The sequence below is a fragment of the Perognathus longimembris genome, chromosome 4 (assembly GCF_023159225.1).
Source record: "Perognathus longimembris pacificus isolate PPM17 chromosome 4, ASM2315922v1, whole genome shotgun sequence".
NCBI classification, from domain to species: Eukaryota; Metazoa; Chordata; class Mammalia; order Rodentia; family Heteromyidae; genus Perognathus; species Perognathus longimembris.
Genome location: NC_063164.1, coordinates 61,900,712 through 61,926,087, shown reverse-complemented (window position 1 = coordinate 61,926,087; position 25,376 = coordinate 61,900,712). Strand labels below are relative to the sequence as shown.

Genomic DNA, 25,376 nt, shown 5'->3' with positions numbered 1-25,376 from the left:
ACTGTCATCACCAAATATTTTACCTTCCTACACAATCAACAGTCCAACAGGGGAGATGATCAAAATTCATCAGTCACTAGTATTCAAGAGTGATTCTCGCAGCTTTTCTAGGGATTGGTCCTAACCTTTCTCACCCATGTTTCCTGCCAGTTAATGCTTCCCCCTCCTACTGCCTTCAAGTTCACTTATGGCTTCGTTGATGAATCTCAGAGAACAATTTTCTAGAGAAAAGTTTTCCCCATTGCTCAAAACCTTTGTAATCTCTACTGTTTTTCAGATCAAAGTTACTTTCAACCTAGAAATTTAGTTTCCAACTTCATTTCAAGGAATCTTACAGAAAAGGGTAGTTACCTATATGTGTGTGTACATACGTGTGTTCATGTAAGTGTGTGTTTCAGAGGGGAAGATAGTTCTGAATTATAATTTGTTCCAGGTTGGAAATTACATGAATTATTGACCTCTAGTGTAGACATATTATAGAAAACGGGAGGGTAAAGAAACACATTTGATCTTAACTGGGGAATGAAGACAAATTTCTCTTTCTAAATGTCTCCTACTCCAGGCATGATGTATGTAAGTTTAGGCTATTGGGCTGAAGAGACACTGGATAAAAGGTTAATGTGTATGAATGTGTTAAAATTCTTATTCTCAATCCAATTTACTGCTGAATCTGGTTGCTAGGGAAAACAGTATCTCAACCATAGCCCCCAATAAATTATATTTGAGGAGGGCTCTTGAGCCTGTAAAGCCTAGATTTCAATCTAAATCCATTCATGCCTCTTCCCGGGAGGTTGAGCACACAGGCTAAATCAGTGCAAACAAGGCTTTCTTCTCTAATCCCACCACTATTCTTGCTCTACAATAACTTTCCCTGTTGGGCTGCCATTAAGAGTTGCAAAGATCTTAGAGTCTTAATTACTTGGTGCACCACAAATCCTTTTCATTCAAATACAAATAGAGACATTGAACGTAAATTGTGAGAAGTACACCAATAATCTGATTTAAGTCCTTGGCATACAATACAGAATTTGGGTAGGCAATGGACATCTTGCTGAGAAAGGTCAGTTTCTGCAGTAAAAGCTAAGGCAACACAAGGAGTAAACTTTAGAATCCTTTTCCAAAGTAAAAGGGTTTGCTTCCTTCCTTGCCTTTAAACCCTGGTTACAATTTTGGTTTTTAGAATATGTTCTCTTCTTAGGTATAGCACAACAACATACTCTCTGTAACAGATCTTTATGCTGTCTGCTGGGATGAGAGTAGCACATGTAAAATATGGTTCTTGTGGCCATAGGAATTATAGAGCTTTTCCCTTGTGCTTTTCTGTTTTCCAAATTCAATATATATTACTATGATTAGAAAAAAATTAAGACCAGGGTCTTCTGGGCAAAATTTTTGTAAAAGTTATAGGTATAGAAATGGAAGAACACCATTTATACTGAGTGTTAACTGTAACTAGGCTTTGATGTGATTTAATTTTCATTATTACTTTTTTTATATTTCCCAAATGTCACGCATGAACTTGTATCAATTTATTAATGAAAGCTGCTCTACAAGTGTAATGAAAAATAAACAACTCATGCCTGTAAATCCTAGCTACTCAAGCGGCTAAGAACTAGAGGATTACATTGCAAAGAGATTGTAAAAATTTATAAATTATAGTAACTAAACATATTTAGTTTATATATTTATTTAATGTATAATATATATTTACTTATATGTTAGATCAAAAAATAATTTTTGGCAGAGAGTTTTCAGTGCCTATTAACATTGTCAAATAATATTTGGAGTTAAAATTTTAAAAAATTATTTATTATTATTGTTGTACAGAAGGGGTTACCAATGTATAAGCAGGTAATGAGTACAATTCTTTTTGGACAATGTCACCTTTTCCTTCAATATTCCTCAGGTTACCCCTCCTATCCCTGCCCACAGTTGCATAGTTTTCCACATAGTGTACACTGAATACCATGATTGCACTTGCTTACCCTTCCTCATACCATTTCTGTGTCCCCCCGCTTTTTCCCCCTTACATACACACACAAAAAACCCAAAGCAAAAACAAACAGCATCACCAACAACAGAAATCTCCCATCTCTCCATTTCCTGAAGTTTGTTTAGATAAATAATATTATAAATGTTCAGAGAAGTTATGCTGTTGGGTTCTTCCCCTAATAGTATCCTCCTTTAGTGTGATGCTTTAGCTGTTTTAATTTTTTAAAAGATGGGTTTTTGTTGGAATGACTAATTTTTTTTTTGCCAGTCCTGGGTCTTGAACTCAGGGCCTGAGCACTGTCCTTGGCTTCTTTTTGCTCAAGGCTAGCACTCTGCCACTTGAGCCACAGTGCCACTTCTGGCCATTTTCCATATATGTGGTGCTGGGGAATCGAACCCAGGGCTTCATGAATACGAGGCAAGCACTCTTTGCCACTAGGCCATATTCCCAGCCCCGATTAAAATTTTTAACATGTTGTGTCCTCTAACTTCCTGGAAAAGCACATCATATTCTTTTGGGCTGAATTAACTGCAGGATCAGTTTTAAGTTTTGTTCAGCAACATAATAATTGCACTTTATTATGGAACAGATAACTTAGACTTAGGCAAAACTGATGATGCATTGATTTATTTTCCTCTTGCTTTATGTTGGGTTTTATCCTTTGCTAAATTATTTCATTATGATTATCTATATGAGTCCTTCTCCCACTCTTCTATTATACATTCATCACCATCAATTTTGAAAATTTATATAAGCTGCATGGAAATGTAACAATGAATCTCTGTTCCTAATATAAGTGTATGCTAGCCAAATAAATTTATATAATCTGTGTTTCTAAAATACAACATTAATGTTTGTAGAGTTCATAAACTTTGTAGGTTAGAATGATGAAGTACTTATCATTGTGAAGGTTAAATGTGTTTGTGACTTTTGCTAAGTATAATTTCGCCACAATACTGTGAAATTTATGTAGTTACTTAATCTCAATAAAGAAATCTTTGGGAAAATAAATATGATTTCTAGGTAAAATGAGGAATTTATTATTCTCATTTTCTCACAACTGTTTTATCTTTCTACATTATAGTTTTATTTACAAATAAAACTAAAACATGCTTTTCTTTCAAGACTTAGGGTACTTTGGTTTTACTTTTTTTTTTTTTTTGCCAGTCCTGGGGCTTGGACTCAGGGCCTGAGCACTGTCCCTGGCTTCTTTTTGCTCAAAGCTAGCACTCTACCACTTGAGCCACAGCACCACTTCTGGCCATTTTCTGTATATGTGGTGCTGGGGAACTGAACCCAGGCTTTATGTATACGAGGCAAGCACTCTTTGCCACTAGGCCATATTCCCAGCCCCTTGGTTTAAATTTTTATAATTACATATTTAAATTGTTTAAACATGGGACTATATTCTTATGTTATATTCTATCTTCAAACTCACAGCCTTTCGTTGGCCAGACAGGTGATCTACCACTTGAGTTCCACTTCTAATCCTTCTTTGCTTTAAATTACCCCCTTACGTTTTTGCCTGGTGACAGTCTTGAAATTCAATCCTAATTATGCCTCTCTCATGAGTGGAATTACATTAAAAGCATGCACTACCATGCCCTGTTTTTTTCAAATAGTTTCTCACTAATGTTTTTAGTCTGGGCTAGTCTCAAACCACAATCCTTCTGATCTCAGCCTCCTGAGTAGCTGGAATTAAAGGCATAAACAACCACACCCACTGACCTTTAAAGTCTTTTATAATAAACTACCTATTCATGTATCCTTCCGTTTTCAATTCATTTCTTGTCTGAATGTCTTCAAAATTTTTTCAATAAGGGAAAGTAGATGGTTTATTAATTATTAATCTCTTTACCAATAAATTATGTGCTAAAACAAAATAATCCCTAGTTTGGGGCTGGGGATATAGCCTAGTGGCAAGAGTGCCTGCCTCGGATACACGAGGCCCTAGGTTCGATTCCCCAGCACCACATATACAGAAAACGGCCAGAAGCGGCGCTGTGGCTCAAGTGGCAGAGTGCTAGCCTTGAGCGGGAAGAAGCCAGGGACAGTGCTCAGGCCCTGAGTCCAAGGCCCAGGACTGGCCAAAAAAAAAAAAATAATAATCCCTAGTAAACATTTTCTACCTCAAAATTCTGTAGATACCATTATTTAAATATCATTTCCATTTAAGGTTTCAAAAAGCAAGCTGGTCATAGTGTGTGTGAGTGTGACTGTGTGTGTGTGTGTGTGTATAATTTTTGCTGTTTTCTTTGAGGTTTTGTTAGATTTTAAATGACTGGGAAAATATTCATTATGTTCAGATAGATGTTTCCAGTAATCTATACTGATATACCCTGAATCCTTTTTGTTTTAATATAATTTTGGGTCTTCTTTTCAGTTTAGACAAGTGAGAGAAGACCAATTCTCCTCCCAGGACAGCATTACCTGGCTCAGGGTTTTCTATACTGTCTTAAGGACATCGGAAAATTGGCTAGGAAACTGCCTTCTGCCCAACACTAAAACCACAATGGCTGTAACATCATTGATTGCTATTCTTACTGCTCTTCCTCTGAGTAGATTTCCATAAAGGGGCTGTTGTGGCAACTTTCTAATAGTTCCCTGCCTTTCCATATGGATCCATCACCTACCTGACTGTGTTTATATGTATGTGTGTATGTGCATTTGTATGTGTGTATTGTATGTGTTGTTTTGTCATGCTATAGAACTTGGAGGCTCACAAATGCCAGGCAAGTACTCAACCACTAAGCTATCTTCTCTGCACTCAGTGTATGTGTGTGTGTGTATGTGTGTGTGTGTGTGTGTGTGTGTGTGAGTGTATGTGTATTTTGTGTAGGTTGTTTTGTCATGCTGTAGAATAGAACTTGGGGCTTCATAAATAGTAGGCAAATACTAAGCTATACCCCCTGCTCTCAGTGTGTGTGTGTGTGTGTGTGTGTGTGTGTGTGTGTGTGTGTGTGTGTGTGCGTGCATTTGCATGCACTCAGGAATATAGATTTGAATCAATTCTTCTCTTCACAAATGAAGTTAGTTGGAGCTAATTAACTTGATAATTTGTTTGTTTGTTGCTCATTGTCTAAAGATCAAACTCATTCCCTGACAAGCAAAGACACTGCAATTTCATAACCAAGTCCCACTTTCTAAGACTGGGAGAATCAAGTACAGAGCACTTGCACAGCACCCATAAGGGCTTTGGTTCAATACTCAAAAGGACAAGAATCCAAAAGCACAAAACCAAAATCAAAATTTCCATTTCTAGCAGAGATGATTTACTTCTCCTCGAGCTTATCTGCATATTCTGCTCTGATGTCTTTGCTTCTCCTATCTTATCCTTCTAAGAAACTACATGGTCTCTAAGAGTGAGTCAGCCTTCTTCTTGACATTTTCTGATACCAGTAATTTTCTCTTCTTCTCAGAGTTCCCAGAACCTTTACAGATGTCCTAAGTGTTTTGCCATCCTTTTCCTTCTCCTGCTGTTGGGACTTCACTACACATAAGGCAGGGGCTATCTTGCTCATCTTCAAATTTTTAAAGGCACCTTGCACATAAAAGTGCTTGGTATTATGTGACTGCTAGGCACTGAATGGCCTCTAGGTTATAAAACACATTTGCATCAAGTTTAACACAGAAGCTCTCATTCTAGAAATATTACCTGAACTGTTCCCTTAATAACTGAAGAAATTCTTTTATTTCATTTGTATGACTGAAGCTAGGTAGGTGTGCTCCGAGTGCTTGGCAGAATCTTTCGGCTTCTTCCCAGCTCCTCTTTCTCACAATCCTTTCTATATGGAATACCTTAAAAAATACAGTGTTAATTCTGGCACAACCACAAAGTACTGACAGATTTAATGTCTATGAAAGTCAAATAAGTGGGCCCTTAGATTCTTGCAGGAGTGATGAAGACACAAGTCTTGCTCAAAGTGTCAACTAAAAGCTTACACAGGTGCTGCCCACCTGTTAGTGAGATGGCCCCAGAGCCTGGCTGGGGAACTTCTCCAACAAGATATGATCTCTGTCTACCTAGGACCTTGAAAGATAAAAGGAACCAACAGCCAAAGCAATAAAAGGTACATATGAGTGTTCTGGAAGTAGACTTCTATAAAGAAACATACCAACAATGTAATTACAAATGCAAGATCCTTGCACAAGAACAGTAAGATTTTTCAGATGAAGACTCAGCAGAAGCACCTGTGCTGCAGAATGAACACTGACAGAAGGTGGAAAATCAAATCTTGCCATTTTGGACTATGTCTTTGGCTTGTGATGAAGAATTTTGTCAAAGGAAGCATACTTATTTCAAAGAAGAAAGAGGAAAAGACTAGAACATGAAATCAGGCCAGACATTGGTAGCTCAGGCCTATAATCCTGAGATCTGAGATTGTGGTTTGACACCAGCTTGGGCAGAAAAGTCCATAGGGTTTATAACTGACTACCAAAAAATCTGGAAGAGGAGATGTAGTTCAAGTGGTAGAGTGCTGGCCTTAAGCAAGGAATATGCTTCTTTCTGCCTCAGCAAGGGTCTTAGTCACATGATGTGCTGTGATTGTTGGGGATACTAGTGTAGGAAAAGTGAGCAGAGGCTTGCATTGCTGGGCTTTTCTCTCAAGATTCATGAGAAAAAAAACTTTTGGTAGATACTGGTCCTTAGAGCTTGAGTTGTAGAGTGCAGGATAACAGATCCCATGTCACAGCTGCATACCGGTGGTACAACTGACCTGCAGCTGGAAGGGTGAGTCAACTAGTCACACTATACTTGTCCAACTGTAGCTGAGCCAGAGATCTGTGAGAGTATGACTAAGTGTTGTCACTGTACTGTTTGGGGGTAGTATCTAATTTGAAGCTAGCTGATTGATATAGACTCACAATTAAAATTTCTTTTTACATAGTAGGAAGTTATAGCATAAAAATTAGAGGGTTGTGAGAATCCTAAGCTTGATATTAGCATAGCATGAAGTACAAACAACTTTCCAGGAGGAAAGAATCATCAAAAAGAAGAGTCCAAACTAGCACTGGTCCTGTTGTTTTGGGTAGGACAGTAGGTTCCATGAAGCCTTACCAAAGGATGTGTCCTCCCAATGTATCTGTTAGATTGTATATATCCACAGGGAGGAGAATAATTTGTACAAGTACAAGAAGTAAAACAGTAGAAAAATAGCTAACTCGGTTAAGCATCTAGTGAAAATGGTCCCTTACCTTATAACAAGAAACACTGGAGGGGAAACTCTGCCAGCCTTCAGGACAAGGGTCACCAGGTTTTGGGGCTGGTATCTCAGGTTCCAAAGGTCCACTTATGTTCTTGCAAATTGAAAGTGCTCTGAAGCTTCTGCAGTCTTTTACCTCCCACTTGCCTAGAGATTTTCCAGTAGACATAGCCACGCACCCACCTGGAGAAGCTGTAGTTGAATTGGAAAGTATAATTAAAAACTAAGGGGCTGGGAATATGGCCTAGTGGTAAGAGTGCTTGCCTCGTATACATGAAGCCCTAGGTTCAATTCCTCAGCACCACATATATCGAAAATGGCGGAGAAGGGAAGATGGCGCTGCCACAGTAGGGAGGCACCTCGACTGGCTACAACTGAATAGCGAGCTGGGAACTCCAGCACCCAACACCCCATCAAGAACCCAGCAAAGCCAGTAGCCAGAAGCAGTGGAGAAATGCAGGAAAACAGAAAAGAGCAAAAAAGAAGAGCCGAAAACCTACACGGAGCCGGAGAATCTACGGGGCACCCTCCCCCCACCAGCCGACCCTGGCCCAAAGCTGGGAAAGGGGACCTGGTGATCGGCAGACCGACTGCTGAAAACTCACACCGGGAGTGCAGAGTCCAGACAGCGGGACTCCACAGACACCAGGGAAAGTGCGGACCAAGACACATGGCAACGGGGGGCGACGGGAAGTTCGTGTCCACACTGGGAAAGGTCAAAAGCGGCTGGGGAACCCAGCGGTGCAGAAGGGGAGAGCCGGGGACGACACCACGACCTTTCGCCACACCTGAAGGACCAACGGCAGCGTGGGACACACACACAATCCAGGACCAGTGAATCCCCCACTACCCCCTCCTTCAACGGGAGACCAGCTATCAGAGACCCAAACCCTACAAAGAAGCTAGATCTCCCTCCCTCCCCCTCCCCACCCTGAGGGAACAAAGAACCCCCAAATCAGGTGGGAAGCTCCCATCAGGCGCTGGGAAGTCACAGGAGTTTAGCAGGGGAAGGGTGGAGCAGCCCCAAGGCCGCCCAGGAGCCTGAACTGGCCGAACCAGCCCTGCCCCCTTCCCAACAGGGGCCGGGGGACAGCCGGCAGTGCAAGCCCCACCCGAGGCACCTGGACCTCACGGACCTTTACAACTAAAATCACAGGTGCTTGTGGGCAATACCAGCACAGCAGGGACACCTGGGCCTGATCACGCCCACCCCTCCTCGCAGCAGAGGCGAAGTCTGAGGGCACTAACCCACGCCTGGACAGTTGATCCCACTGGGACCCACACATACCACCCCCCACAGCGGACTCGTGGGAGGGCGCAAGCACAACCCAACAACCTGGGGCTCGCTCTGGTAGGTGTACCCCGCTCAGGTGGATGGGCCACAGCGGCAGCGCCCGTTGTAGTGGGCGCACAGCGCACAGGTGGGCAGGGCCCCCGGCAACAGCGCCCGCTCTGGTAGGCGTACCCAGCTCAGGTGGACGAGGCCACAGCGGCAGCACCTGCTCTGGTAGGCACACCTACACAGGAGGGCAGAGCTCTCCATCGGCCCGTGCCCACTCAGTTTGGCGCATTTCGCACAAGTGGGTGGGCTGCACCCCAACAACACCGGCCCCGGAGCGGTCCACATAGGAAGACGAACTGCCTGAGAGGTGAGCTCCTCTGACCAAGATACAGAGTGGAAAAAAGAACCAAAGAAGAGATAAGCCTCCATGCCACGCTGAATTAGCGACCAACAAACCCCCAACAGGGGCACGCTAGGGTCAGCACAGCACAGCGGCAGGACACTGTCCCGCAGAGAAAGACACAGAACCTACTGGCCCCCAAGTGCAGGGAGAGTGACCACCTCAGCAACAACCGAGAAGGTCACGCTCACCCACTGGGAAGCAAGGTCCAACAGCCAAACCCAAACCCAGAGCCAGGACACCAGGGCACAAGGCTCCCACTGACGGACCAGTGAGAACCAGCACAAAACCAAACCAGGGAAGCCACCCACAGATCTCCAGATGTGCAAATCACAAAGAAATATAACACAGTTCATCCAAGGGCAAGCCAACTCGCCAGCTCCAAAAAGCAGCACGACTGAAGAGGAGATGGAGAATAAAAAAGCAAATGAGGCCATGTTAACAGAAATGATGGAAAGTGTCAGAAACAAAATCAGAAAACAATTCCAGGAGTTTAGAGTGGAAGTCTTGAAGGACATCCAGGAAGCCAAGAAAGAAATGGAAGCAAAAATGGATACAATGGGCTGGGGATATAGCCTAGTGGCAAGAGTGCCTGCCTCGGATACACGAGGCACTAGGTTTGATTCCCCAGCACCACATATACAGAAAACGGCCAGAAGCGGCGCTGTGGCTCAAGTGGCAGAGTGCTAGCCTTGAGCGGGAAGAAGCCAGGGACAGTGCTCAGGCCCTGAGTCCAAGGCCCAGGACTGGCCAAAAAAAAAAAAAAAAAAAATGGATACAATGCAAACCTCCGTTAAAGAAGACCTTAACATCCTGAGAAGTGAAATGCATGAAAAAATAGATTTAAAATGGATACAATGCAAACCTCCATTAAAGAAGACCTTAACATCCTCAGAAGTGAAATGCATGAAAAAATAGATTTAAAATACAACTCTTTAAAGGAAGAAATTTCCACGATCAGAGCTGATCTGACAAACATAAATAGCTCTCTGACATCCATAAACTCCACAATTGAATCCACAGCACAAAGAATTGACCATATGGAATCCAGAATCTCTCTCTTGGACGATGAAGCAGCCGACAACAACCAGAAAATGACCACACTCCAAGAAACAGTGAAGCTTCAGGGCAGACTAATCCAGGAACTAATGGACAAAGACAAGAGATATAATCTGCGCATAATTGGAATAGAAGAAAGAGCTGAGTACCAGAGCAGAGGGCTTCATCATATTTTCAATAAAGTTACTGCAGAAAACTTCCCCAATCTCACAAGGGACCCCATCCAGGTAACTGAAGCCTATAGGACACCTGGCAGGCCAGACCCCAGAAAAGCCCAGGCCTAGATGGATTCACCAACGAATACTACAAAACCTTTAGTGAGGAGCTAATACCAATACTCCTCAAACTCTTCCGCGAAATAGAAACAGAGGGAGAAATCCCAAACTCATTCTATGAAGCTAATATCATACTCATTCCCAAACCAGGCAAAGATCCAACAAAAAAAGAGAACTACAGACCAATATCACTAATGAACACAGATGCAAAGCTCCTCAATAAAATATTAGCTAACAGGGTCCAGAAACTGATCAAGAAAATTATACATCATGACCAAGTAGGCTTCATCCCACAGCCACAAGGATGGTTCAACATCTGTAAATCAATCAACGTAATTCACCACATAAACAGAACTAAAATCAAGAATCACATTGTTATCTCAGTCGATGCCCAAAAAGCCATTGACAAAATACAACATCCATACTTATTAAAAGATTTGGAGAGAACAGGAATAGATGGAACATTCCTCAAAACAATAACAGCCATATACAACAGACCAACTGCTAACATCATATTAAATGGGGAGAAACTAAAATCATTCCCCCTAAACTCAGGAACAAGACAAGGATACCCACTCTCCCCACTTCTTTTCAACATAGCGCTGGAATCCCTAGCCATAGCAATAAGACAAGAGGAGGACATCAAAGGGATCCACATCGGCAAGGAAGAAATCAAGTTATCCCTATTCGCAGACGACATGATCTTATATCTGAAGGACCCAAAAAACTCAGTCCCCAAACTCCTACACCTAATAAACCATTTTGGCAAAGTAGCAGGATACAAAATCAATCCACAAAAGTCAGCAGCTTTTCTGTACAACAGCAATATACAAACAGAAAAGGAAATTATGGAAACAATTCCATTTACAGTAGCCAAAAAAAGAATAAAGTACCTAGGGATCAACTTAACCAAGGACGTGACGGACCTATTTAATAAAAACTATAAAAATCTATTAAGGGAAATCAAAGAAGACACAAGGAGATGGAAAGACCTCCCATACTCATGGGTAGGCAGAATCAATAGAGTGAAAATAGCCATATTGCTCAAATTGTTATACAAATTCAGTGCAATCCCTATCAAAATCCCAGTCACATTCTTCACTGAACTAGAGAAAGCAATCCATAAATTCATTAGGAACAGCAAAAGACCTAGAATAGCCAAAGCAATTCTAGGCAAAAAAAGCATTGCAGGAGGTATCACAATACCAGACTTCAAGCTCTACTACAGGGCCATCATAACAAAAACAGCCTGGTATTGGTATAAAAACAGATCGGAAGACCAATGGATTAGAACTGAAGATCCAGAAATAAAACCACACTCTTACAGTCAGCTGATATTCGACAAAGGAGCTAAAGACATACAATGGAATAAACATAGCCTTTCCAACTACTGGTGCTGGGAGAACTGGGAAGCTATATGCAGAAAACTCAAAGTAGACCCAAGCCTATCACCATGCACCAAGATCAACTCAAAATGGATCAAGGACCTCAACATCAGACCTGAATCCTTGAAACTACTGAAGGACAGAGTAGGAAAGACGCTAGAACTTATAGGCACAGGAAGGAACTTCCTGAATATAGTCCCAAGGGCACAACAAATAGGGGAGAGACTCGACAAATGGGACCACTACAAATTAAAAAGTTTCTGCACAGCTAAGGACATAACCACCAAAAAAGAAAGACAGCCAACCATATGGGAAAAGATCTTTACCAGCACAACAACAGCAAAGGCCTAATATCTGTCATCTACAGAGAACTAAAAAAACTAAGCCCCTCCAAGCCCAATAAACCAATTAGGAAATGGGCAAAGGAGCTAAAGAGAGACTTCAAAAGAGAAGAAATAAAAATGGCAAAGAAACATATGAGGAAATGCTCAACATCCCTGGTAGTAAAGGAAATGCAAATAAAAACAACCCTGAGATACCACCTCACCCCAGTTAGAATGGCCTATACGCTGAACTCAGACAACAACAAATGCTGGAGGGGGTGCGGGGAAAGAGGAACCCTTCTCCATTGTTGGTGGGAGTGCAAATTAGTACAACCACTTTGGAGAACAGTATGGAGGTTTCTCAAAAAGCTCAATATAGACCTACCCTATGACCCAGCCATACCACTCCTAGGCATCTATCCTAAACAGCAAGCCCCAAGATATCAAAAAGACATTTGTACTTCCATGTTTATCGCTGCACAATTCACAATAGCCAAAATATGGAAACAACCCAGATGCCCCTCCACAGATGAATGGATCCAAAACATATGGTACCTTTACACAATGGAATACTACATAGCGATTAGGAATGGTGAAATATTGTTATTCGCAGGGAAATGGTCAGAACTCGAACAAATAATGTTGAGCGAGAGAAGCCTAGAACACAGAAAACAAAGGGGCATGATCTCCTTGATATATGACTGTTAAGAAAGGGAGATGGAGAGACAGTAGAGACCAGGTCTGTGAAACCAAAAACTTCTTGTCAAATGGTATTTCCCACAGGATTGGGGCAGTGACCCAACAGTATGTAACTAAAACCAAACAACTACTCAACATAGAAAGGTCAAAAATCGACCTCTCAGTGGAATACAATAGCTCAAAAGCTATGTATGTACGTTCATATAAGACTACTGTGGACATATTGTCTAATATCGACATTACATTTAAAGCCCTAGGCGAATTTTCTTGGGCTTGGCCACATGGCTACTGTAATATGTTCTTGATACCTTGTATATTGTATATATGTCTACCTGACCTAGAGAAGGGAAAGAAAAACAGGGCGTAAGATATCACAAGAAATGTACCACTGCCCTACTATGTAACTGTACCCTTTTTGCCCAACACCTTGTTAAAAAATTTGTGTTCAATTAATAAATAAATTAAATTAAAAAAAAAAGAAAATGTCCACAAATGGCGCTGTGGCTCAAGTGGCAGAGTGCTGGCCTTGAGCAAAAAAGAAGCCAGACACAGTTGTCAGGCTCTGAGTCCAAGGCCCAGGAATGGCGAAAAAACAAAACAAAACAAAACAACAGCAACAACAACAAAACTAAACCAAAACCTTGGGCTGGGAATACAGCCTAGTGGCAAGAGTGCTTGCCTCGTATACATGAAGCCCTAGGTTCAATTCCTCAGCACCACATATATAGAAAAGGCCAGAAGTGGCACTGTGGCTCAAGTGGCAGAGTGCTAGCCTTGAGCAAAAAGAAGCCAGGGATAGTGCTCAGGCCCTGAGTTTAGCCCCAGAACTGGCTGGAAAAAAAAACAAAACACAAAAAAACTAAAACCTTTAAGTTCAGACACTCCCTAGTGTTTCTTTCACACTTTAATTGAGCCAAGTGTGAAGAGAAAATAGGAAAACCAATGAAGAAAAGAGGAAAAAAATAAATATACTGCCCATAATAATAATGATGATAATGATAAGTGTCACTGAGAAATGTTTACTATCTATCATATGCTATTCTAAAGAGACAAGTTAATCCTTACAGGAAATCCATAGGATAAATTCTGCTTTCATCACCGAGGTTACTGTTCATACGAAATGACTTGTAAGCTGTTGTTGGCCCTGGATTTAACTACATCTTCTTCCAGAGCAGTATCCCATACCACTACACCATTAAAGGTAGTTTAACAAATGTGAGCAGTTTTTAAGTAGTTCAGTAAACTTAAAAACAAAACCTTCCAAGACTCAGAATCAAAGGAAGGCCTGGTAAAATGAAGGTAGAAAAAGATGTGTGGAAATATATAATTGTTTATCATTTTTCTTATGGAAGCTATGGATTTATTTGTTCATAACAACATTAAAGGATAGTTTGTGTTATCAGATCCATTTTTAATATATTTTTATTATCAAACTGAATTACAGAGTCAGATCCATTTTTTAACAAAAACTAAATGAATTGAACATGCTCATAAATAGTAATATGTGGGGCAGGGATTTCAACCCCATTTGTCTGGCAAGAGGCTGTGCTATGCTCCTTTTCCATTGCTTGAAGTAGGCAAAATTCAAGAAGAATCACAAACCTTGAAAAGTAAGGAGAACAACTATCTCACCAAAACAAGAAGCCATATAGTGTCATATGGGCAACAAGATGAATCAAAAACTAAGAAAACTAGTGCATGCCACTTGGCATGTGTATGCTACATTTGTTCTGACCATCTACCCAGAGTTTTCACATAATAGGTCAAGCTGGTTAAAGCAAAGAGCTGTAATGGCAAAGAGAGCTTAATCGAGGCTTTCTAATTACAGAACCAACCTAGTTCTTCCCTGTGAACTTCTCCAAACCCCCTGAGGCTTATTCACCAAGAACGTGACATTTATTCTAAGACAGATGAATATATATTTTAAAGAAATCCTTCCTCCTCTCCCCCCATCCTTCTTCTCTATTTTCTTTTTCCTTTCAAGGTACGACTTTTTTGTGTAATCAGTTTGGCTATGAAATCACTACTCCTACCTTAATCTCTGGAGTTCTAGAATTAGAGGTGTGTGCAACTGCATATGGCTTTAAGTCATTTCTATTTTACCTGTTAGAATATCTCTATTTTAAGTGGGATTTAACCAAGATTAACATCTGCATCCTCTATCTTCTTCTAAAAGTAAATAAATGATTTTTTATCATAACTAATACCACTCATGTTGATGGTCATTATCATGCATACCAATTCTGTGGGCGTTTTCTATTTCAAGTATTGTGTTCAATAGTAAGTTCTTATGTTCCAGGTTCTGTACTATAAAAAATGGCCTGGAAGTTGATTACAGTGGCTTACAAACCTAGCTACTTGGGAGGTAGAGATCAGAGGAAAAGGTTTGAGACCAATCTAGGAATGAAGGAGACTCCATCACCCTCAATGGCTGGCATGGTAGAACATGCCTGTTATAGTGGCATTTGCCTGTTATCCCTAGTGACACGGGGAAGCACAAATATATGGATCACAGCCCACGCCATTCTGGGTACAAAGCAAACTACACCTGGAAAATAACTTGGGCAAAAATGGAATGGTGTGTGGCTCCAGTGATAGAGTACTTGCCTTGCAAGAACAATACCACAAAAAGGCTTTGTGATCATATACTAACCCAGGAAAACACAAATTATTTGAAGAGAGAAAAGAAGGATGCATTATGATTGCAATCATATTCAAAGCTAAAATCCTCTAAAGAGCACTGACTTGAAAATAATCATATGCATTTTGCCAAGTAACTCACATTTCTAAGCCTCTGTTTTCTCAATTATAAAATCAGAAGGATTTCTAAGGCCCTTTCTGGTCAGATCTTCTGATTATATGACAAAATTGTGATCAGTGCTCCTGGTTGAAGAAAGATGACCTCACTTTTAGAATGGCTTAATCTCACAAAATATTGTCTTCTTAATTCCTACTGGGAATAACAGAAATATAGATTCATTTGGAGAATGAAGTTAAGAAGCAGAGACATGAAAATGTAAAAGTGCTTCAAGATAAAGTTGCTAGATTCTATTTGGGACATTTACAGGAAAGATGAAAAACTTACACAGGTGGTTCTAGGTCTATACCACTGGAAGGTGATTTTGGAAAATTGAGTTTTCTAACTTCTCTCATTGGATTATTCTCAAGGATTTAGTAGTAAAGGCAAAGCCATTACATCTTCTTAAGTTTTTATAGACTCTAGTCCTAAGAATAATAGATCCCTATATATTTCAATAGCAGGTGAAGGATGTATTTGAGAAGGACGCTGTGTTTCTTTGGTCACTGCTCACTACTTTAAAGAAATAAAAACTCACCTGGTTCAAGAAAATTCCAGTTGGAAAAGGTTACAGCCTGTTTTATTCCACCAACAGTTGCCCAACTATACTCTCCATGGGAATCTACATCTCTCAGGCCAGTCCAGAAATATTTACTAAGAGACTTATCGTACTTTTTCATCATATCATTCAGATATTCTTGCTCAAATCTACAAAAGATGAATCAAATAAATGTTTCACAATCATTTAAACTAACTTAAAGAAACCATTTGTTTGCTTAGGGAGATCATTTAGCCAAAGAACTCAGGGGTTAAAAGTAGTACATGTTTACTGATGATCACACCTGTTAGTGATAGTCAGATTGCAATATGTTCCAAAAGGGACCTCATCCGTGTATATCTTGTAACAGGATTCTCCATGTCTCTTCCAGCCCTACATCAGAATAGAAACATCAGTACACCATTCTTCAGACTTGAGGATGTCCCTGGATGACAAGTTTCTTCTGCACTGACATCTTGACTTATAGGAACTGAGGATGAGGCCAGTGAATTAATACAGGTGATAAGGGTGGGATGCAATTTCATAGAAGTCCTCTAGAAGATTTTGGGCCTTGGTCAGTCAGCTGTAGGATCAATCTCTTTACCAGTGATCAGCACAAGAGTATAACAGTGGTTGGTTGGTTAACTGGTAGACTGATTCATTGATTTGATAATAAGGGTTTGAACTAGGGGTTTTGTAGCTTTCTTGCTCATTACAGATGCCCACCACTTGAGCCATTCCTCCAGCTGAGCTTTAGCTAGTTAATTGGAGATAGGAATCTCATAGAGGTTTTCTGCCCAGACTGATCATCGAGGTTTCAGCCTCCTGAGTAACTAGGATTAAAGGAATGAGCCACTGGTACCCAGTGGGCTGACTTAGTTTTGAACAGGAACAATATTAGTAGAGTAAGTAAAGATACCAGTATTGAAGATAGTATTCCTAACACATTTATAGAAATTCATGAATAGGTAAATCTCTTTTGTAAGAACTCCAATACAGTATTATTCTTTGCTTTTTGGCTTGCTCTAATATAAGTGAACAGAAGCTCATAATTTTTTTTCCAAGTTGGATTCATTCAAGTCTCAACTCCCATCTGTAGCCAAGAAGGTGTAATTGTGCTTATGAAAATTCATAAAGATATTTTACATACCTCACCTGGAGGACACAGCTTGTCAGATCTGGTATCATTCATTTTTTCTCCTTTTTTTTTGCAAACATATTTGCGTTTCTCTTCACATGACTGGACTTTCCACTGACCTAGCTTTTTAGGAAGAGATAAAAATACTTGCTCACAAAGAAGTTATTTGCCTTATGTTCAGAAATGAATTCACAAATATCATGAGTGTGGAGAGAAGTATGTGGCTCTACAGCTCATTATCTCCTCATCACCTCTAGGGCTTAGGGTAGATGAGTTTCGTATCATAGGAGCATAACAATAAAACCAGCAAAGAACACTGAGTGGAGAAGCTGAAGAAAGAATTTAACCCATAGGATTCTAGTCCATGATGACAAGGACAAAGCTTGTGCATGGCTTACAAACTTTAGGACATGTCAGCTAATCTCCCTGTCACTTTCTTAATATGCGTAAGGATGATGATGGCTACAAGAATTATTTTTGAAGAATTATACTATCAAATGTTACTTTCAACTTGTCTTCAGCCTAGATTTCAAGGTAATCTGATATGCACTTAAATAATTTTGATTAATTAATTCATTTTGCTTTCTTGAAATTAAATTTTAATAAATCATTTGTGACCAGAGTTAATTTTGAACACTGAAATTCTAAGTACTCACTTTACATTTTTCCCTGGGACCACATTTTTATGTATAGTTTTAAAAGTTTATCACGGATTTACTTTAGTATAACAGGACAAAGTAAGGAGAGAGAGACATTGTCTGCTTCTCATGTAGGAAATGAAAGTTAATGGTTTCTCACATCTGTTTTGTTTAGTTGGTTTGTACTGGAGTTTGAACTCAAGACTTCATGTTCACTCTGCTTGTGGGCACTTGAGCCACATTTTCAGCTGTTTTTTTTTTTTTCTGGTTATTTGGAGATGGAATCTCATAGACATTCCTGCTTGGGCTGGCTTTGAACCTCAAGCCTCAAGGATGTTGACCTCCTGAGTAGCTAGGATTACAGGTGTAAACCACCAATGCTCAGTTGTCCCTCCTCCTGTTCCTCCCCCTCCCTCTCCCCCCTCCTCCTCCTTTTCTTTATTTTTGCCAGTCCTGGGGCTTGAAGGCAGGGCCTGAGCACTGTTTCTGGCTTCTTTTTGCTCAAGGCTAGCACTCTACCACTTGAGCCACAGCACCACTTCTGGCCTTTTCTATATATGTGGTGGTAAGGAATCAAACCCAGGGTTCCATGTATGCAAGGCAAGCACTCTAACATTAGGCCATATTCCCAGCCTCAGCTCATTTTTTATAGTCTTCTAAATATTTTTCAGCTATCCTTTTATTTTTTATTTTTTGTTAGTCACAGGGCTTGAACTCAGTGACTGAGTGCTGCCCTTACGCTCTTTTTGCTCAAGGCTAGTGTTCTACCACTTTGACCCACAGCACCACTCCCAGTTTTCTGGTGGTTCATTGGAGATAAGAGTCTCACGAGCTTTGCTGCCTCGGCTGGCTTTGAACCATGCACGATCCTCAGATCTCAGCTCCCTGAGTAGCTAGGATTACAGGCATGAGCCACCAGCTCCTGGCACAGCTATCCTTTAATCAGAGTACCAGTGTGACACTTTTCTAAATGTATCTTTACTACTGACATTTTTCTAAACATATAAACCATATATTGCTTCCACTTAGGTCTTTTTTCCATTTCCTTTTTTTTGGCCAATCCTGGGCCTTGGACTCAGGGCCTGAGCACTGTCCCTGGCTTCTTCCCGCTCAAGGCTAGCACTCTGCCACCTGAGCCACAGTGCCCCTTCTGGCCGTTTTCCATATATGTGGTGCTGGGGAATCGAACCGTGAGCTTCATGTCAAGCACTCTTGCCACTAGGCCATATTCCCAGCCCCCACTTAGGTCTTTTTAGATGACTAGAAAACAGTCACCCTTCTAACCATTTAGAGACTGTTACAGATCATTTTCCAGAAAAAAAATGATACAAAATATAGAGGTACCTATGAGCCTATTAGAAGTTTCAACCTAAGTATGTACAATAAACATTTAGACATTCTATAGGAATAAGACTTTTCCTTGTGAAATAAGTCCTGTTTTGAAACTAAATTTTCTTAAAGTATTCTTAAATTTTTATTTAAAATTAAACCACTAATAAAAGCATTTCTCCCTTTATCTTCTGAGTAGGATTAGTACAAAACACAACTTGAACATGAATGGTTACTGTCAAATATTATACTAAATTCAAGAGAGGCAGATAGAGATCAACCCCATCCTTAGAGAAAGGGAGCTATTAGAATAAGTCCCAAACAGAAACTGGAGTTGTAAAGAGATTCTCTGATCTGTTTCAGATCAGAGCAAATGTTCTCATGGGAAGTTGATTGTTTATTTAGTAAGAGCTTTCAATTGCCTTTTCTTTTTGTTCAGTATCAGACTCTAACCTTTTATTTTCTTTCACTGCTTACACTGAAATAACTTAACCACAGTAATTATAATATTATTACTACGTGTTAACCATCAGGTTTCCTACCTTTCCTAAATAGGAAACACAGTTGGGAGTCTTATTGAAGGGAACCTTTGGCTCATTCTCATCCCAGTATGTCAGAGTAACTTCAGAATCATCTGACCACTGGAACAAAGTTGGTATATTTATGTTCTTAAGGCCTGTCCATATCTCTTCTTTGATATCTAAAAGAAAAATTGTTTGTTTTAATCAATTACATTCTTCAATATATACATTTTACATTCTGATGTGGGGCTTTAAAAGCCTCCGGGGTATTCTTAATTAGACTATTAAAATGTTGATGCTGCAAGCAGGTTGGGAAATGAAGACTTTTTGGTTGAGTTGGTTGGTTTTCGTTTGTTTGCTGGGACCTGTCTGGCCCAGGTTGGCCTTGAACTGCCCAACCTTCAGCCTCCCTACTCATTGGATTAAAGGCATGTACTACCATGTTCTGCCTAAGGAATAGTATATCAATTTTGAGTGTCTTTGTACAAAGAGCATCTGTACCAGGATCTGTAAGCTGGGTGTTCGTGATATCTGCTACTTTGTGAGGATTCCAGGAACTGTGTTCCCGGAACATAATCAGAGATATTCTAATTAGAATAGAAATATTCTGTTTCCCAGGAATGACTGTTGTTTTCACAAGAGAACACTGGCACCGTTCTGGTGCAGAACAGGTAAATGCTATTAGTTGTTATTGTTAGAGAATCAAAGCAAGCTTATAATACAGGCAGAGTAGTCTATTTTTGTTTGCCTGAATTTAGCTTTTAAGTAATTACAAAGTAAAATAATCATCACTTATATTTTTAGAGGAACTCAAATAGAATTCAGCTCACAGGAAAAAGTTGCTTCTTCGGCCAGTAGGTATACTATCAAATTAGTAGCCACTGGGCATATGTAGCTACTGAAATTCAAATATAAAGAAATTAAGTAAAAAGTAATAATCCAGTCCCTCAACTGCCCTAGCTACATTTCAAGTATTCCAAATCCATATGTGACTGACTAGTAGCTACTGTATTGGAAAGTGTGAGTGCAAAGCAGTTCCACTGTCATAGACAGTCCTATTGGACAGTACCAATTTATTATAGGCGCAGACTGCAAACCTTCCCATGCCACTAAGAGTATGAAAATAGGGATTAAAAAAATGTCTTAAGTCTTTCAGGTAAGGTATTAAAAAAAAAACTTACCCCCACTATGAAGTTTTGTGACAACCATCTCCACGTCTGCTAAGGAATGAATGCTGATTAGGTCACCATGGAAGGCTTTGCATTTCATATGTGCTTCATCCCAGGAGATGCTTTCCTTTGCCAGCAGATAGCAAAACCCATTATTTGGCAGCCAGCCTGCATCACAGCGGGTATCTGAATATGTCCAAATATCTGGAGGGAAAGCAGCAATTTATATTCCAGGGAAGATATATCTATTTTGAATCAACAATGTTGCAAATTTGTCTTTCTTAAATCATAAGGTTTCTGCAAAATTGGGCAATGTAAGGTCAGATAGTAGGGTGACATGAATTTATGCTGTGCCTCATGTACACATGGTAACATGAGAATTCCTGCTGAGACTCAGATAATGATGTGACCCAGCAAGGGCCATTTGTCATGGGATGTTAGCGGGTACTGATGGCCATGTTACTATGGAAAAAGCTCCCAGATTTATTGAATTTCAAATGTCACCTGCAGTTGCCTGTGCAGGGCTAGACTAGATGATTTCATAGGCCTTATCTGGCCTGTGATCCAGATGTTCCCACCTTTGCCTTTATGTGATACAAATATGTTAAATGGCTGGGCTTAGACTATCTGAGGGGCATAGTCATGAGAGATTGCCCTTAGTCCTAATGGACAGGAAGAGTTGAGTGATAAGTTAGGTGTTGACAAGGCTGGGATTTTGTAGGTTCCTCTGTAGTCTTCATCTTCATGAAGATTACAGTGGGGTCAAGCTTCTTTTTCTTCTACGATCAGCTTAGCAAGAGGATATGCATTAGTGCTCATTGTTGAGCAAAGAATGGAGACAGTATTTTATACGCCACACAAGAGGAGGCAGAGGAAAAGGCAGGGGGGTATTTCTGGATCTCTTCCTTCACTCCATCTGCTGGACCCATCATTTTCATGGATTAGTGATTCTTAGTTCTGACTAAGATAAAACTCACAAATAAAGATCTATGAAACTGATGAAACTCACTAGTAGAGGTCTAATTTTCTAGAGTAAAGAGTGGCAGGTATAAAGTCCCACAAAATATTTCTACTCTGTTAACAATGAACAAATGAGAAAATAGTCTGTTTACTCCAACCTCATTAATTCAGAACCACTAGGAATATTTGTTATAAGAAAATATGGGGGGCTGGGAATGTGGCTTAGTGGGAGAGTGCTTGCCTCGCATACATGAAGCTCTGGGTTCGATTCTTCAACACCACATATACAGAAAAAACAGGAAGTGGCACTATGGCTCAAGTGGTAGAGTGATAGCCTAGAGCAAAAAGAAGCCAGGGACAGTGCTCAGGCCCTGAGTTCGAGCTCCAAGACTGACAAAACAACTACAACAACAACAGCAAAAAGAAAACATAGCCATACTAAAACCATGGATAGTTTACTTCTCTTTGAAGGATAAAATCCAGGCTCAACTGTCCTCTCATACTTACAAGAAACTCAATTAACTTTAATGTTCTGAATAGCATTTTTATTACTATTAGATTTTAAAGGAACAATGGGGAAAATCACAAGCAATTGAACTTAAAATAATCATTTTCAGATTATAGTTTTTGTCTTTATGAATACATATTTTTACATGATTAAAACGATTAGTAGACATATCATTTTGTTCTGCTCTTTTATTTTCCTGCTAGCAAGTTATAATAAATGCATATTATTCATTCACGTGGAAACATCGTGATTTACTTAATAATTGCTACTTGGAGATATTTACTTAATCTATTATCAGTTGCTCTAATTTATTTTCATTTGTGCTAGCTTCTCTGTTATACATTTTATTTCAGGGGCTATATTTGGATTGCATTAATCCGGGAGATAAATGTTCATTTTCTCCTATTATTAAATAATTTGCCTATACTAGTTATTAAATATGAACATAATTTTTTCCTTTAAATATTGCTCTATATGCCAGGCACTAGTGGCTCACACCTGTAATCCTAGCTGCTCAAAAGGCTGAGATCTGAGGATCATGGGTCAAAGCAAGTCTGGGCAGTAAAGTCTAGGAGCCCACCAAAAAAAAAAAGCCAAAAGTAGAGCTGTGGCTCAAGCTGTAGAGCACTAGTTTTGAGCAAAAAAGCTCAGGGTCAGTGCCCAAGCCCTGAGTTCAAGCCTCAGGATCTCTGCATGTGCACATATATGTATGTATACACACACACACACACACACACAAATCAGGCTCTGTATGTGACAGAGGTGCTTCTGTCCTCCATTCTTATAGAATACTCTATAAATCTCTACCCTGAAAAGACCTCAGCTTTTTTTTTTTTTTTTTGCCAGTCCTGGGCCTTGGACTCAGGGCCTGAGCACTGTCCCTGGCTTCTCTTTGCTCAAGGCTAGCACTCTGCCGCCACAGCACCACTTCTGGCTGTTTTCTACATATGTAGTGCTGGGGAATCAAACCCAGGGCTTCATGTATATGAGTCAAACACTAGCCCATATTTCTAGCCCCAATCTCAGCTCTTTTAATCTCTTTGACTTCTGGAAATAGCTAGGGGAGTGCCCTCCTTGTATACATTTTATTCTGCATAGCTCTTTTTACTACATTTTTCACTACAAAGACTAGCCTGCCCTGGAAGGTAAGGAAGGTGGGTGTTGTGGTGAATGAGTGGGAAGTTTGGAATAATCCTGTGTCCAGTTTTTAACTCATTTCAGATATATAATACATAAGACCTGTGCCTACAGCATTGGCTCTTAGATTTGAGCAGGCATCTATGTCACCTGCAAGGCTTAAAACAAGACTCATAAGCCCTGCCCTAATTACTTTTGTCTCAGTTACTCTGGGGTGAGCCCTAGGAATCTTCCTTTCAAATGGGTATAAGTGATGTTATGAACTTGATCTTGGCACAACACTTTGAAAATCTCTGCTCTAAAGTAAAAAAGAGACATTTGGAAGCAGAAACACATTTTCTACCAAGATTATCTGCCATCAACAAGCAGTTTGTATTTGTACCTGATATTCATTATTAATACAACCAAAAAATATTTGTTCATATGCAGTTGAGAACATCTAATGAAGGAGTAACAAATCAAATAAATACTTTTCTGTACTGGTGTATCAGGCGAAGGAAAGGTGGAAGTTGGTATCTGAAACGAACTTACTGACATTACAGAACAAAGACAAGGGTGATACCTGCGAGCTCCACCGTAGTGTTTAGTGGTTTTTTGCAGACATAGGGAAGATGAGCTTCACAAGAAGTGCTTTGCCATAGCCCAGACTCAGCATCCATTCTTGCACAACTTGATCCACCAATCACAGACGTCCTGGGCATATCTTTAAAAAGTAGGATTTTCAAGGAGTTAGAAGAAAGCAGGGTCACAGTAGTTAGAAAAAAAAAACCCTCATATTCATAATTTTCTGCCTTTTTGAGAACTTGAAGTATGTTTTGAGAACTTGAAATATGTTTTCCCTAAATTGAAATATGTAAATCTCAGTGGATAATAACATACTTATATATGTTTTTAAGAACACAAGATACAGAATAAAATCATTCTGATATTAGTTCAAAACAAAAAAATACCATGGCCTAACATATGAAACTGTAAACCCTCTGTACATCACTTGGACAGTAAATAAGTATTTAAAAAAAAGAAAAAAAAACAAACCTCTGTCCCCAAGCAATTTTCATGTCATACACTCTGTGGTCAACAGCTCTTAATTTACTACTCTATAGTAAGTATTTATAATGTGACAAAAAATCTTTTGATTCTATAATGACCCTCAATTTTAAAGGTTAAATTAAGAGCTAGAAGTATAGCTTAGAATACTTGCCTTGCACATGTAAGGTGGCTCAATCCCAGTAAAACACAAACATGCACACACAAAATTAGCTTTAAAGACTCTATTTACCAAGAATAATGATGTATAATTTTTTATTAACTAGATTTCTACACTAGAGTTAAGCTTCAGATAAAAGATGACATAGGTCAGACATATCAAGTCCCCTACAGGAGATAGAATGGCTCTTATATATGAGGTAAAGTTCATTCTCTTCCAACCAAACCTGCAGGATTGATGTATAGGTCATGGGGCAAATGCTCTGTTGTTTATAATGTGGACATAATGATACTATAATTAAGATGCTTAGGAAAAAATTCTTCTGAGGAAGAAACTGTAAGATTTGTGAATACTTGTAACTTCTACCTATTTTTGGTGCGTAGAAAGCTCTTGTTTTGTTTTCTGCAAAAAGGGCTGGTGGGGAGGGGCATTTACCTGAATTCCAGTTGAGAAAGTTCAGTGGTCTATGGTCTGACCATTCCCAGCCTCTAGCAGAGTACAACTGATTTAATCCAAGCCAGACAATTCTAGCAATGTCTTCTTTTCCTGTAAAAATTACAATTTTTAAAGTGATAAATTATCAAAAGTATCTAAATTAGACTAAATTTCTACAAATAGCAAACAACAACAACAACAACAACAAATCCACACCAAACCTGAAGGTCTTGATTATAGGCAGCATCTATGTAGGAAGCTGTCTAGACAACAAAGACATGTAATATTCATAGAAAGCAGTACGTCATACTATTTAGTAATCCAAAGGCTGACATGTTTGTTCAATTCTGTTTTCCAATTAGCTTACCCAATTTTGTTT

The 25,376-nt window shown here is 39.7% G+C and overlaps 1 protein-coding gene across 1 annotated transcript in view; it reads right to left on the bottom strand.

The window, feature by feature from the left end:
- The window catches only part of Ly75 (lymphocyte antigen 75), an 86,898-nt gene that overhangs the window by 41,057 nt on the left and 20,465 nt on the right, over nucleotides 1-25,376 (bottom strand). The window contains exons 5-13 of the mRNA XM_048345378.1: nucleotides 24,998-25,108; nucleotides 23,918-24,058; nucleotides 20,763-20,954; nucleotides 19,603-19,760; nucleotides 17,106-17,216; nucleotides 16,260-16,348; nucleotides 15,956-16,125; nucleotides 7,190-7,389; nucleotides 5,649-5,791 (exon numbers count right to left, since the gene is read on the bottom strand). Of these exons, the coding sequence (XP_048201335.1) occupies nucleotides 5,649-5,791; nucleotides 7,190-7,389; nucleotides 15,956-16,125; nucleotides 16,260-16,348; nucleotides 17,106-17,216; nucleotides 19,603-19,760; nucleotides 20,763-20,954; nucleotides 23,918-24,058; nucleotides 24,998-25,108 (1,315 nt within the window). The remainder of the gene's footprint in view (nucleotides 1-5,648; nucleotides 5,792-7,189; nucleotides 7,390-15,955; nucleotides 16,126-16,259; nucleotides 16,349-17,105; nucleotides 17,217-19,602; nucleotides 19,761-20,762; nucleotides 20,955-23,917; nucleotides 24,059-24,997; nucleotides 25,109-25,376) is intronic.